Consider the following 15,367-nt stretch of genomic DNA (forward strand, 5'->3'; position numbering starts at 1 on the left):
AGTCCCGCCCCGCCCCCTCTCTTTCTCTCCAGAACCATTCGGGACCTAAATGCCTCTGGAGTCGCAGCTGCCCCAGCGCTGGCCCCTAGTAAATGGCTGTCCGATCAGTCTAGAAGGGTCAGACGCCGTGCGGCTGATTTCCAGTATCCCGGGCGGCCCCGTCTTTGACTCTCCCAGGGCCGGCTGGCCTTGTCACAGTTCCCGGACCTGAGGGTGGCGGAGGTCAGATGGCAGCGCGGCAGACAGCGCCCCCGGGACTTGGTGTCTAACTGGCTTTTGTTTTGAAATAACATCAAAGGGCTGTAAGAGCAGCACCAGGACTTTTCCTGCAGACTGTTGACTCGGGGTCACGCGTCGTCGATGACGCTTGACCTTGGTGCTTTGTCACGCGCCCCCCGCGCGGAGATGGGGATGGCAAGGCAGATGTGGGGGTGTCCTCAGCCAGCGAGCGACCGGTGTCAGGCTGCTCTGCCTCTCAGGGCTTCATTCCGCGTGGGCTTCTCAGAACCGGGCTTTATCCAGCCACGTGCCGGGGTTGGACTCAGGGGGTCTAACCGTGGGCAACGGCCGCACCCATTGTCGCGGTCCCGTTGCTGTGGGCGTTTTCCGCAGCGCATCCCAGACCCCACCCCGGGGCGCTGCCTCCTGTCAGCGTGTCGCCGCCATCTGCCAGGAACGCGTCCTCAGCCGTGCTCCGACTTTGGGGACGGGGCAGTCCTGGGGCATGGGCCGGCCGCCGGGCAGGGCGCTCTCAGGGCGGGGCCACGGGGCTCCCTTCACGGTGGCTCAGATGGTGCCTTCGGGGCCTGAAAGCGGGGCCCAACGGCGCGCCCCTCACGGTGCGCCTGGAAGCAGGAGGGGGGCCCGAGGTCCGCCCCTGTGTGCTTCCTGGGGTGCCCTTGGGGTCCTCTGCTCGGAGCGGGCTCTCCTCCTGCTGAGCGACGGGTGACGGAGTGGCTGCTTGTGCTCCTGTGCTGTGTCGCTAAGCTCTGTGTCCCTGCCCTCACTAAAGACGCCCCTTGTCCCCTCTCTCGTCAGTGTTTCCGAGCACTGTGCTGCAAGGGACCGCCGCCCGCCCGGCCGGAGTATGACCTGGTGTGCATAGGCCTCACGGGCTCCGGCAAGACCAGCCTGCTGTCCCGGCTCTGCAGCGAGAGCCCCGCGCACGTCGTGTCGACCACAGGTGGGTGCCCCCCTGCGGTCCCGTCCCCCGTCCGTCGGGGGTCCCCCGCGCGCTCCTCCACGTGTGGCTGCGTGCTTCAGCTCTTCCTCTGCAGTTGCAGATACTCGCTCTGATTTTCCGGATGGGATGGTGGGGCTCTCGTGACCTTCACCTGCTGCACCCTCTGTCCCTCTGGGGGGTCATGGCAGCACCACGGAGTGAGTCACGCTCGGGAAAATGTCACTGCGACTGACCTGGAGCCTGCAATTCCGCTCCTAGAACAGCGGGTTCCGTGAGGCCCCGCAAGGGCCACGTTCCCGTGAGGTGTCTCTGCACCTACGTGTGCTAGTCACACGGCCCCTGAACCCTGCGGCTCACGGACTCCGCGTCCTCCTCCCTCCATGTTGTTGAGGAGGCAGCGGGTGCCGGGACCCCTGATCCCTGAGATGGCCCAGAAAAGCCAGTCTCGGCTGCAGTTCCCACTCAGGGACACTGGGCAGCGTCGGGGGACGTGGTTACCGCGGCCGGGAAGGGAGGGTGTTATGGATTCTGTCGGGCACAGGCCGCAGCAGAGGCTGCTGCACATCCTATGAGACACGGAAGGACCCACAGCCGAGACTTCTCGGCCCCAATGCCACGTGCCTCCCTGGAGCCTCTGTCCCGGCCCAGGTGCTGGCGCTCTCCTGGGTGCGACGCAGGTGCGCGGTACGAAGCAGAGAAGGCAGCAGGGGACCTGCTGTCACGGGGGCGCTGACAAGGCTGGGACGTGGTCCGGGACGTGATTGTTCATTCAGCCAGCTTTTCTTGAACACCTACTATGGGCTGCGTCCAGTGTCAGGAGCTGGGAATAAGCAGTGGGCCCTGCGTTCAGGAGACTCGGTCTGCTGGCCACAGAGACGTGGCGTCCGCGTCCAGAAACGCCCGGAGGCGGAGGAGTGATCAGCGCGCTTGGCATGGCGCAAGGGAAGGACGCGCGACGGAATGTCCTACGTCGGATCTTGAGGATGAGCAAGCCTGGGGACGAGTGGGGACAGAGAGGAGGGTGGGAGAAGACAGGCCTCGGGGCAGAGGGGAAGCTGGCATGAAGGCAGCGGAGCTGGGTCTGCCGGGCACCCCCCGGGAACCAGGTCTCAGTGCGTCTGCAGAGCGGGGTGGGCAGAGTCCCTGGGGTCGGATCCAAGAGCTCGGTGGTGGCTGCCCTCGGCTGACCTTTTACGCCGCGCACAGGGGCACAAGCTCCGCCAGTAGGGAGTGCGGCCCCGTCTGGGCGCCTAAGCAGGACCCCACGTGGCCACACAGCCGCTGGAGGGGGGTCACGCTCGCCACGCCGTGGAGGCTGAACCTGGGAGCTCCTGTGGCTGCATCGACGGCAGTGGCTGCGGTGTGGGAGGAGGGACCAGACAGGACGCTAATTTGAGGCTGCGGTACTGTGAGGCCGGCCAGCCCGGCTGGGTTTGGAGGGCGGAGGAGGGAGAGAAGCCGGGTGACCCTGGTCCTGGCTCGCTGACGGGTGGTGACGAAGGCATTCGCCGGGGTTTCCCAAGAAGCAGGACAAGTCCTGAGGACCCGGAGCCTTACATCAGTTTAGCTCAGGCTTTGCCACCAAGTAAGTTAGAGAATCAAACTGAATTCCATTGAAAGTTAAGTAGAACATGGAAAATGTTAAAGAAAAAACGTATAAAGTTTCTAGCAGCGAGTTCTACAGCATCTGAAATGAAATACGCACCGCATCGGATGAACGGCGGGCGAGACGTCGCAGAAGAGACGATGAGCAACCTCGGAGGCATTAACGTCGGCGATTATCCTAAGTGAAGGCAGGCCGCAGCGGGAGAAGATGCAAGAACAGCAGAGAGCCGTGGGACAGCTCCGGTCACGCGACCGTAGTCCGTGGGCGTCTGGGAGGGGGAGCGGGGAGGGAAAGGGGCAGAAAGTGACCTGACACAGGTTTAGCCTTGGAGTGCCAACGTCGCTGGGAGTGGCACGGACATCCTCGCTCCCAGAGACCCTTTTTCCAATGGCTGTAAATGTAAACCACAACGGAATAATTTGTGTTCTGTTTGTTCTCTTGTTTTGTCCCACAGGGTATATATTGATATAACTTGTTCTCATGTTGGTCCAAATTTTGAATTTTTACGCTTGTTCACATACTGCCATATTCTGTTATAATATTTACTTACATTTTAAACAGTCCCTTTAGCTTCATTTATCTTTGCAATAATCGTCGACACTATGCGGTGTGCCTGACGAGGACGCTCTTGCCAGTGGACAGCTTCACGGCTTCGCGGTGGAGCGGTAACATCTTGTTTATAAGCTGTTTCCCACTGTTGTTATCTCCTGACGAAGGTCTCTAGTGTGAATGCCGTTTGTGTTCATTTTTTGTACTTTTTTTGAAGTTTTCTTTTTTTCCAAACATTTATGCAATATTTGGCACTCTTGTTGCTTGTTGTCCGTGTTTTATGTGTTTTTTCAAATTATAATCACAGGTTTTATATTATGCCATATATTATACTTCAAAAGCCATATTGAAGGAAACAATTTATTTTTTCTAAAATAATTATTATAATAAAATAATTTAAATGCAATAAATATTTTGCTAAATTGTGTCAAAGAATACTGCTTACAAAAGAAGAGTGTATTTACTATATGTCGTGAAATTTTCAGCAAGTTATTATGAATAATAATGTTTTTATAGACATTTTTCATAAACTGCATTTCTCAGCAAAATAGCCTGGCCTTTCTCACACGAATTTTGGCAATTACACATGGCACTCACAGGGTTAAACTGGAAGAAAACCATAAACTTGGATCCAAGAAGCTCACTGATCCCTAAGCACAAGAGACCTGGACAAAACTGTACCACAGCACATTATAATACAGTTACTCCGAATGGGAGATAGAGAGGGTCATGGTTAGTTTTATGTGCCAACTTGGCTGGGCCACGATACTCAGATATGAGGTCCAACATTATCCTGGATGTTTCCGTGGGAGTGTGTTCGGATGAAGTTAATGTTTGGACTAGAAGCAGGTGGCTCTCTCTACAACATGGGCGAGCCTGCCCCAGTCAGCTGGAAGCCGGAAGAGAACCGAAGGCCGACCCCTCCAGAGCCAGAGGAGTCCCGCCCCGGCTGGCTCCAGGCCTGAGGGGAGACGCCAGCAGATCTCTGGTTCCCCAGCCTGCAGACCCTGAGAGCACCTCCAGGCGTGGGAGTCCGTGTCATAAAGCAGGTGTCTTTCTGCATTCACACACTTCCTGCTGGTTCTGTGTCTCTGGAGAATCCCGAGTATACGAAGAAAAAAATCTTAAGAGCAAACAAAAGACGTTACAGAGGAGAAAAGATGAGCGTGACTTCAGATTTCTCACCGGAAATGATACAAGTGAGAAGAATTGAAGAAGCATCTAGAAAGCAGTGAAGGGAAAAAAGTATCAACCTATTACACCCAGCAAAAATATCTCTCAAAAGAGAAAGACACACAGAAAGCTAAAACAGTCGATTGCTAGCAGACCAGAATTGTAAGAAATGTTGAAGGAAGCCCTTCAGGCAGAAAAAAGAAATCTCCCAGCTGGAAAATAGGATGTGTACAAAAGAATGAGGAGTGCCGACAATGGTGGCTACATGGATGAACATAGAAGATTCAGCTCTTTAAAAATAGAATTGTCTAAGCAAAAATAACAGAACATTGTGAGGCTCGTGACATGTCCAAGGCGTGGAAACAGGAGCGGAAGAGTCAGCGGGAAAGGGGAGGCACACTGCTTTGAGGGGCTAGTGATGAGGGGGCGCAGGGACAGTGAAGGTGGACTCTGATAAGTTACACATGTACTAGGAGCCTTAAAACGACCACGAAAAATAGTCAATAAGGCAACCGGTGGGATAAGATGGCATCAAAAATATTTAATCAACAGAAAAAAAGGAAGAAAACAGGTGGGACAAATGGAACACCAAGGAGCAAGTGAGAGATCCACCCCTAAGCATCAGTAATCAAATTAAAAGCAAATGGCCTAGACTCTCCCATTAAGAGGCCGAGACTGACGTGCTTATATACAGAAAGCAAGACGCAGCTCTGTGCTGACCTGAGGGAACAGAGCTTAGATGTGAAGACACGAACAGGTCAAAAGCAGAAGAGTGAGAGACGGCGTATCACGCTGATAGCTGTCCAGAGAACGGGGACTGGCTGTGTGAACATCAGACACCGTAGACTTTAGAGCAAAGAGGGACGCTGGGGATAAGCAAGGTTGTTTCTTATGATGAAGAGCCCACTTAATCAAGAGAGCACAGCGATGCTAAACAGTTATGTGTCTAATAACGGTTTTAAAACACACAAAAATGACACCTCAAGAGGGAAATAACCCCACCGTTACATTCTGAGATTTCAGTCCTTGCTCTCAATTATTGATAGAACATCCAGGAAGAAAATCAACCACGTTGACCTAATTAACGTTTCTAGAACATTCCACCCAACAACGTAGAGGACATCCTTCTCAAGTGCATGTGGAACATAATCGAGGGCATTAAAACAAGTCTCAATACATTTAAAATAATTCAATTCATACTAAATATGTTCTCCGACCACCGTGGAATTGAACTAGAAGTCACTCACAAGATCTCTGGAAAAAAATCCTCAAATATTTGCAAACTAAATTACTTCTAAATGAGCCAATAGTCAGAGAAGATCGCAGAAGGGAGATGACAAAGCACTGGCACTGAATGAAAACACCCTCTGTCGGCACGCGTGGGCTGCCTGCACGCGTGGCTGCCCCTGCCGCAGGCCCCCGGGAAATTCGACAGCACCGAGCGCCTGTGTGAGAAAAGAGGGGCCTCAAACCTGTGACCGCAGCTTTCACCTTAAGAATAAAAAGAGAAGAACGGATTAAACCCACAGTAAGAAGGAAAAGAAATAAAGATAAAAGTAGAGGTCAGTGAGATAGAAAAACAGTAGAGAAACCAAAGCCTGGTTCTTTGAGATGATCAATACAATCATAAAACCCCAGCCAAATTGATCAGGAAAAGAATGAAAGAAGACACTAATTAACAGTATCAGGATCGAGGAGGGGGTAGTTGCGTTGACATACATTCTATAAATATTAAAAGGACAATAGAATATAATGAACAACTTATGCCGATACATTTGACAACTTGAATGTTACGTGTGTTGGTGGGTCCCAGGGCAGGGAAAGACTCGTGTGCTCCACACAAGGGGTGAAAATGGACTGGCCTCCCTCCGGAAACTCGTTCCTCAGAGGACACCCCGTTCATCGCGTGTGACCGATGCAGGCAGAGTGGGGCGGGGGGCCTGAGTGAGGACAGAGGGGTGGACAGAGGAAAGGAGGGGTGGACGCTTGCTTGTCGAATCTGTGTGTGCGTCGTAGCTCCTGACGGTGGACAAGAGGGGAGGACCACGCCGGTGACGGCAGAGACGTGGAGGGCGGGCAGCGGGGGAGACCCAGCACCTAGGTCTCAGCTGTCAGTGGCCCCACAAAACCAGGCGGCACCGGAGAGCCAATAGGCACTGCTGGCGTGTTCCAATATACTCCTGGGTCCTTAGGCTTCAGACAAGTACTGTGAAGAAATACCTGCATCACATGCGAGCTTATGGCCGCCCCGCTTGGAGACTTCAGTTGCATGTGCCAACAGTAGCTGGAATCCGATGGATGAATTAGCTAAGTTCACAAAAAGATACTTCATAAAAAATGAATGGCAAACAAATAAATGGGAAAGACTTAACTTTGCCTGAAACTCAACTTTGCTAGAGAACAGACAAGAGTGTTCATTTTATACCGAAATCTCCCCACGTGCGTTTCTTCCTGACAGGGTCCAGGGTTGCTCAGGCGATAGGGGCGTGCCTTACTGGTGGCCGTGGGCCTGGGGGGGTCCCTTTTCCCAGAAAGCTATTATTCATGTCGGGCAAAGGTGACCACAACAATCACAGTTTCTGATCCAATAATTGGGCCACCGAGAATTTATTTTGAGCATGTAATTTCAAAGAAACTATACACACATTTTGTATTACTTGCAACATTTTGTGTTACTGAGACTTTGAAGTAATTTAAATGTCCTATAGCAATGGAGTTTGTTAATTAAGTTGTGGTACCTCAATTGAATATATTTTCCAATCTTCAATAGAGGAAAATTAAATTTACATTAATTTTCAAAATTCCAGCATGCCAGACTATAGTTTTGAACTGAAAACTATAAAAGAACATGTAAAAACAATAATGCGCTTTGTTGGTATTGCCCAATTATGTGACATTTTACTCTTTCAAATGACTTCTCTCTCTAACGTTTTGGTGATACCCGGCCAGTTAGAAATGAAGCATTTGTTGGAAGGAGCTGATACAGTTGAAAAGAGAATCTACCTTGGGAGCTAGTTTCTTAAAATGAAAACATGCCCCAAGAAGGACACGTCCATCCGATTTCAGCCAGGCAAGAAGGTCTGCCTTTTCTTCAGAAGGACAGGGAATCTAAACTTTATTGGATGGTAAATTTCAGCAGTCTTTTACCTTTGACATAATTTAAAAAAGGTACTTAAATTGTCAAAACTCAAAGAGCCCAGAAATCCTCCAGAGAGCAGGTCTTGCCGGTGAGGAGGGAGGACTCGGGGAGCTTGTCCCTGCGTCTAGAAACAAACGTGAACTCTGTCCAGAGCGAATTCCTGGACTGTAAAGGCGCAAGGCATTTGTTGACAAAAGGGTTTGCTGACCTGTGGATTACACAAACACTCTCTCTTTCTCCATTTTAAACCAGAGGAGTGGAGTCTGAAGGCCTCAGATGATATATCGATGTAACGTGGAAAACAACCTAAAGAGAAGGGAACACTTGGAACTGAAAACGGTTGAAAATATCTTTGAGGCACATATATTACTGCTCTTGAAAACTTGTCAAGTAATGTCATTCGGTTAAAATAGAAAAGGTCGGGATGATTTGAAAGAAATACGGAAAAATGTCCCGAGAATTTGAATGAGGTGTTGTACTAACAGTATCGGCCGCACGTGCTGTGCGGTCAGGTAAGAGAAAAGTTTGGAAGGGGTATTTCGGGGCCTGCTGAAGGACTGCTGTTTTCTAGCTGCCAGTAGATTAGATTTCCTTTTATGATGTTGAATTCATATTTAGAGGGATTTCACTGGACCGGTGAACAAGCATCACAGAGCTGCCATAAATCACACCCTGGGGCATGGCCACCAGACCGGTGGACCGCCCTTCCCGTCCACAGTCCCACAGTTCCCAGAGTGCCCGTGACCGCGGAAGCACACGCCAAGAGTGTGTGCACGTGTGTGTCTGTGTGTGGTAGGAGGGTCGGCGGGAGGTTGGTCTACAGGTCCAAGTAAAATACTCATGTGTTCCACACAAAGAATAAAAATAGACTAGCCTCCCTCCCCAAACTAACTTTGTCGCAATTCCAGAAATGCTTTCCCTGCCTTAAAAATGTCAAATCCACCTCTCCTGTAACACAGGTTTTGTTGGATTTAAGGACAAAGAGACCAAACCTGAAGGTCTCTGCATGCAATGATCTCCCCAAAGAGTACTAGGTCGTATATTTATTAAACTGTGTGGGACTGGCCCTTAGGGGAGGCTTCCGTCCTGCTAATGCGGCCGAGGTGGGCCAGGAAACGGAGCGCGTAACCCGGGGCTCAGCCACCGAGCTGCGGGAGCGGACTCCGGGGAGACCTTTCCCCGAGGCCTTCTGCCGGACGCTGGAAGCCCCTGGGGGCGGGCTCGGTGGTCACTGCTGTTTTGTTCTTGCTGAGTGTACGTTATGGAACCCTGGTGCCAGGTACAGCTTTCGGGAGCGAGCCTGGCCCGCCGAGCTTGTGCGTGAGGGCGCAGGCCAGGAGTCCCGACCTTCGCCTGCGGAGCGGGAGGGCTGGGCCAGCGCCGGGGCCAGGCCGCGGTCCCGTCGGCCCGCCGGCGTGCTGCGCGGGCGACAGGGTCCTTCCTCTGCGGGGAAGCCACGGTACGCTCGCCGTCATGCCGGGCCGGCTGACAGCCCCTCCCGCCTCGGGGCTTGCTGTTGTGAACAGTGTCTGCGAGAAAGCACTGCCCGAACTCACGCTGGGGTTTTCGCTCCGCTCATCAGTAGTCAGGGTCCTCAAGGCCTGAGAACACGTCGCGTGGTTCCTTGGGTTGGATTATTGACAAATACGAGGGCAGATACATTGATGAGTTTATCAGGCGTGTGTGTTTTTCCCCAAACAGCTTCACCGGCACTTAGGCTCAAAGTTGGACAGACAAGTGTGAAACTCAGCGCGCTGGCGTGCGGCGGGTGAGGGTCAGCTCCGCGACAGGCCCGGGCGCAGGTCTGACTGTGGCCCTCAGGGCCCTGGACAGGGCACTGAGCCCTGGAGGGCTGTTGCTGGAGCCGAGTTAGGGAACTAGATCCGCCCTCAGCACAGATCTTTAAACAAACTCCGAGGCCCTACTGTGCGCCTGTCCCTGGCATACAGGACATGCTACGCACCATTTCTCCGTTACCGGGCACTCCCGCTGGGGGGCGGATGGAAAACAACTAAGGAAACGGATATGTAATTGCAACTGTGAAAATCACGCAAGGGGCGTACTGCGTGGTGGAGGAACGTGGAGTCCAAGAAACAGACAAACAAACTTATTTCCAGAATGCTGGAGAAAGCCCACCTGAAAGTCAAGGTAAAACCCCACCTGAAGGGTGAAGATCTCGCCCGTGCGGCAGAGAGCCCACGCCTGGGGAGCAGCAGGCGCGAAGGCCCTGAGGTGGAAGGACCGCAGCGTGCTTGGGACGCGCTGAAGAGTAAATGGAGGGGCAGCAGGTACCGAGTAAGTCTGGAGAAGGGGAAAGGAACTCCGCCCGGCGGGGCCCTCCCTGGTGGGCTTTCCCACTCTACCTGCGTGGGAGGAACCGGCAGAAGGTTCCCCCTTTGGCAGCCACGTAGACGGCCGTGCAGCCCAGGAGAGCACTTGGCAGGTGGCGAAGACCCGCGGGGTCCGGGCTGGGTGTGGGGGTGGGAGAAGCGGGCGTGTCTGAGAAGCCACTAGCGGGCTGGGTCCCAGGTGCGGTCCACGGAAGTCCTCAACACACGTGTGCTTTTCACCGGGTGACAGCGGCTCTGGGGTCACTGCCGCCTGCAGGGTCCGTCAGAGCCCGACGCCCCGCATGACCTCGACGGGCAGCAAGCTTGCAGGAGTCACTAGCGGACCGTTAGGGTCTGGACTTCCGGATTTACGTCTTCTTTTAAAAAGCTGCTCTATAGCGCGGAGTGCCACCTGTTGTCCCAGACGAGCAAGCCAAGGCTCAGCTAGGAGTGGCGGAGCCAGGCTCTGAACCCCGGGCGGCCCTGCGGCTGAGGCAGCGCTATTCGGGGGCTTTCCGTCCCGGGCCAGCCTTTCAGAGAGGAATTTTCGTGGTTGGCCCTTTGCATCCTGCAAAATACTCCTTTTCGCGGCCTTGTCCCACCCCAGGTCGGGGAGCAAGAGCGCTGGCCCGGCGGCCGCCCCTTCTGCGTTGCCCTTCAGCTGAACTGAGAGGGTGTCTCTAACTTTTAATTCTTTTTCGTCCTCGCAAGTGTTTACAGTGACTGAAATGGAGAAGTATTGTGGTGTGTTTTTTCCATGAAGAGCACATTTTCTTACTTTCTGGACTGACTACCCAGGCTTCGTCCTCTGACCATTAATTACCAGCGCTTCGTCGTAAAACATGCCGTGGAGACAGCGGGATGGAAGACCGTGTATGGCTTCGCTGCATAAATCTCACCGCGCGGGCTGTGTTTGCAGACTTACGGCTGCTCCGCAGGAACGTTTATGCTTGCGAGGGAACATTGCTACGTTCCTTTTTATAGCGTGGACATCTGAGGACGCCGCCGTGGTCGGTTTGTCATGGACTCTGTGCAGGGATTCAGGAGGGTGGCCGGGATGCCGTCTGCCTGTGGGGATGACAGCTTTCCGTGTCGTTTGGCACGTGGGTGCGGCACTCCCTGGAGGACCTTCCTCCCCTTCGGAGCCCGGGCGGCGTCGGCTTGGAGGAGCCAAAGCAGAGGGGACGTCACCGCTGTGCTGCCTGCCTGGCCCTTTCTCCGAGTCGGGCTGGCCCCCTTTTCCCAGAAACCCTTCCTGGAGCTGCCCCGAGCGTGACCCCCGGCCAGGCGGGCTTCGCATCCTTGGGATTCCAGGATCACTGCCTTTCCATCCACGTTCACCCGACGGGAGGCAGGCAGATGCCGCCCGGCACCCAGGGTCCCCCCACCCGCGGCAGGCACTGTCCGCGCCGGCGGCCCTGCGGTTGGCTCTGGCTTCCCTGGATTTCCCAGCGGCCAGGCCCCGGGCGAGGCCGTCCTGCAGGCCCGCGGGCTCCTCCCACCTCCGCACCGTCCCTGTGCCTGCCTTGCCTGTCAGCGACTGTCACCCGCGCGGGAAGGGTCTGTCCTGGAAGGTCCTAGGGAGCCCGGCGCACAGTGACACTGCACAGCGCATCTCAGGGCCGCAGGCCTCATCCCAGGGGTGCCGGGCTGCGTGTGCGCTCCTGCTGCCCAGGCGACCCCAGCACAGACATTTCCTGGTCCTCTGGCCGCACGGTGGCAGAGATACTGTCTCTCCCTGTGAGCACGTGAAAGCCGCCACTGCGGCTGTCCCCGGGCACAGGCCTTACTTACACCAGTGCCTGTCGGGCCCCGGAGTCACGGGAACCTGCATGGTCGTCGCCCTAAGCGGACTGGGCCCAGAGGGTGGAGGTGCTAGGAGAGCGGACAGCGGAGGGGCCCGTGGTGGGGGGGGGGGAGAAGGCGCGGGGGCTCTCTTTCTGCTGCGGGACACGGGCCCGGGGCAGGGCCGCACTCCTGCCTGTCGTCCCTCCGGCCGCTCAGCCTCCCGGCAGCCGCGCGACCCACCGCACACAGAGAGTGTTCCTGCGTCTTCTCCTTCCCTCCGTGGGCAGTTTTCTTGAAAAAGCACCTGGCTTTAATCTGTCTCGTAATTGTACATATTAAATCATGCTTCAGATCTTACATTGATTGGGCGCTCAGAAAACCTACTGAGTAACGTTTCAGATTTAGCAGGACTTTTAATTAAAGAAGAGGCACGTGTGTGTGGAGAGACTTCCCAGTGAGACGCCCAGACCCCCAGTCTCCCAGGCCTGGGACTCCCAGATTCTTGTAGGTCCTTTCCACCCTGCTTGGTGTGGACAGTGGCTCCCATGTACGCATGTATGTCTGTGTGGAGGCGTACACACACTCACATATGTTACAGCTGAATTGACTTACATGGTGATCGCCAAGTCCTCAATATGCAGTTAATCATAAAACTACACCCTGAATATAGTTTTATAATGGAAACCATTTATTACATGCATTATAAAATAATTGCCTTGCATAAATCATTATGATCACACGTCTAAGAAAAATGTATGTATGACATTAACCACATTCTTAAAAATTAACATAAATACGATGTAATTCTAATATGAGATTATTGGCGGTTATAGTTAGATACCTAAGTCTCTAGGTTGCTGAGTTACTTCTGAGAGAAAATTAACGTTAGGAATTAATTAGTTCGATGAAAAGGCCTCAGTAGGTTTAATATTTTCTTTGAAGTTTCACTATATTTCCAAGTGTCTTTCTTATAATTAATAAACTTTTCAAAGAGACATTATATATTAATTAAAGAATAAGACAACATTTTGAAGAAAAGAGTTATATTTTGCTGTAATACACAACTATGTTTTGAAAAACAGTAACAGATAATATCAGATTATCAATTTATCTTGGAAATTCTGTGTTTCTGGTGTAAAAATGAGCTAAGGACGGTAACTCTTCATCTGCCTAAATAGGAAGGTTTGAGCATCTTCTGCATTTTAAAAAGTTGTGACTGATTCTCTTCCCGTGTTTTGTGTTCTGGTTGTAGGTTTTAGTATAAAAGCCGTGCCCTTCCAGGATGCCGTCCTGAACGTCAAAGAACTTGGAGGTAGAACATTTTAAGTCATTTCTACATCTGGCTTTAACTTTTCCTAATTTGGTATTAATGTGCTACATGTCATTGAAGCAGTGATATGTTACAGGTGACTCATTTTTACCTTTCCTCTTGATAATACATTTCCTAGAAATATTTCCTTCTCTTTATATATGTTTTAGAGGCTGTTGGTGAGTTCCAAGTAATACAGACCTTTTCTTTTGTATGAATTGAAGAACTGTCCTCCTAGTGCCATTTCAGGTTTTACTTGTTCAAAAATTTGTTCTTGGATGAAAAATAGGAAGAGAATTTAATATAATTATAGAAAAATAAGCTATCCATTATGCAGGGCAACGAGCTGTATTTCAGAGTAGTTTGTATTTATACTGCTGGTTTTATTGTATCAAATCTTTTTAGAGTGCATTTGTTCCGATAATAAATCTTCGCCAATTGGTTCTTTGCTGGCCAAGCACGTTTATGGGCGAGGCCGTCCCCCAAACCATACACCACTCAGCCTTTCATTACACTCTCGTCTGGGATCTGGGGGCAGTGTTTTATGTCATTCGGGGTCTTAACCCATGTAACGAGGTTAACAAAGAAATCAGCCGGCGCAGTGAACCTGCTAAATTCTCTAACGGTGCAGGAAAGCGGTGAGCACGCTGGGTCCGATAGACTGTCGGTGAGTTTAATGACGTAGAAGCGAGTTTTCTTCTCTCTCTTCCTTAATCACTCGACCTTCCCAGGATCTTTTTCAAAGCTCATTCAAACCGTGACCTACTTTTAACTTGATAAAATTGAAGCTCGAACTTTAAGCCAAACTTCAAGTCAAATGCCTTCGTATTTGCATCTCATGATGGATGGGCTGATCTTTTCAGGCGGGACTTCAGAGCGCTGTGTGGGACAGCGGGACACTGTCCGTCTGTCCTACGGCCACCTTCGACTTGTGTAGGGTTACAATTTAAAGTCAGCCTCGGTTGATAGCTTCTGATTTCCTTTTACGATGTCTGGTTTCGTCCTTTTGACTACCAGTAACATAAAACATGAATGCCCTTGTAGTAGAATAATTTTCCATGTAAACATTTGGAAACATGGCGTTTCTTTAGGTTGACTCTTTTAAGACGGGGGTGGGCAGACGCAGGTTACATTTGTAACGCAAGTCGACACTAAGGAATCACTCGGTGACACAAGGGCCGACTCTGTGCTTTGCGCATTCACAGCTGCAAGCCTACGCTGCCTGCCCCGTGTTACCTGGTGCTTTCCGGCGACTCTCTGCGTCTCAGGGACTGTAGTGTGATAGGCAGAGGACAGGCTGGAGAAATCCATGGACTCGGAATGCAGGGTTGCGAGTTCTGCTGGCTTTAAGCGCGTCTGGTACACAGTGTTTTGCTGTTGGGCTAGACACAGAATTTCACTGAACACCCTCCCGGTGTAAGACGCGGTGTTGGCTAGTGGACGAGGCGGTTGTTATAGATGTTTAGTTGGGCGATATAAATAGTCGCTGTATCTGGACGAATGAAAACAGTGAACACTCCAAGGAATTTTTATGGCCTTGACTTCGTGCCATTGAGACCCAGGACAGCGGGTCCTCAAATCCCGTCGCTTTATCCGGCGTTGTTTGTGACCGCATTGGTGAGATGCCGTGGGAACTTAACTCCTGCTTTTCCCGGTCAGCCTGTGTTGACATCGGTTCTGCTGCAGCTCCCAGAGCCGATCAGCGACCGTAGGCAAGGGTTCCCTGTACAGTGGAAGGTCAAGGTGGAAGAGGCGGTGTGCAGCGTGGGGGTCTGTCTGTCCCCAAGCAGGTTCCAGCTCGCTGAGCAAACTGCATCCTGCCCATGGCCGAGAGGGAGGCTGCAGCGGAGGGAGGACGCCGTGGGGCTTGGTGGCGAGGCTGGACTCTCACCTGCCCTGTGATGAGGGAGATGCGGGCGGAAGATGCAGGGGGCTGGGACAAGCCCCGCAGCGCCCCGCAGTGTGAGCCGTAGGTCCTGGCTCGTGGTGCTCTGTGCCCTCAGTTCTAACAGTTCTGTGTCCCGTTGAGAGACTGTGTCCGGGAGAAGCTGGTTTTCTGGGGAGCGTCTAATGTCTTCCTGGGTCACGCGCTCAGAGGCACGTCATGGGGAGAGTTCACCCCGCGGCCCGCTCCCTGACTCTTTTACTTCACAAATGCTGCTCGGGGGCCACACTGCCTGGACGAGGGCTGGGCTGGGTCTCACCCAGTGACGCGTGCGTGCGTGAGGGCGCCACGGGCGGAGCGCGGCTGGCCTAGGATTCACAGTCAGTCTGCGTGCGGAAGGGTGCG

The 15,367-nt window shown here is 52.6% G+C and overlaps 1 protein-coding gene across 2 annotated transcripts in view; it reads left to right on the forward strand.

The window, feature by feature from the left end:
• ARL15 (ARF like GTPase 15) overlaps positions 1-15,367 on the forward strand; it is a 287,179-nt gene that overhangs the window by 99,310 nt on the left and 172,502 nt on the right. For both annotated transcript variants that reach the window (XM_090278859.1, XM_090278858.1), the window contains exons 2-3: positions 1,039-1,183; positions 13,021-13,080. In XM_090278859.1, coding sequence (XP_090134985.1) covers positions 1,039-1,183; positions 13,021-13,080 — 205 coding nt within the window. The remainder of the gene's footprint in view (positions 1-1,038; positions 1,184-13,020; positions 13,081-15,367) is intronic.

Source organism: Furipterus horrens, unplaced genomic scaffold, assembly GCF_987537825.1.
Source record: "Furipterus horrens unplaced genomic scaffold, mFurHor1.1.pri manual_scaffold_5, whole genome shotgun sequence".
In the NCBI taxonomy this organism is placed as follows: domain Eukaryota; kingdom Metazoa; phylum Chordata; class Mammalia; order Chiroptera; family Furipteridae; genus Furipterus; species Furipterus horrens.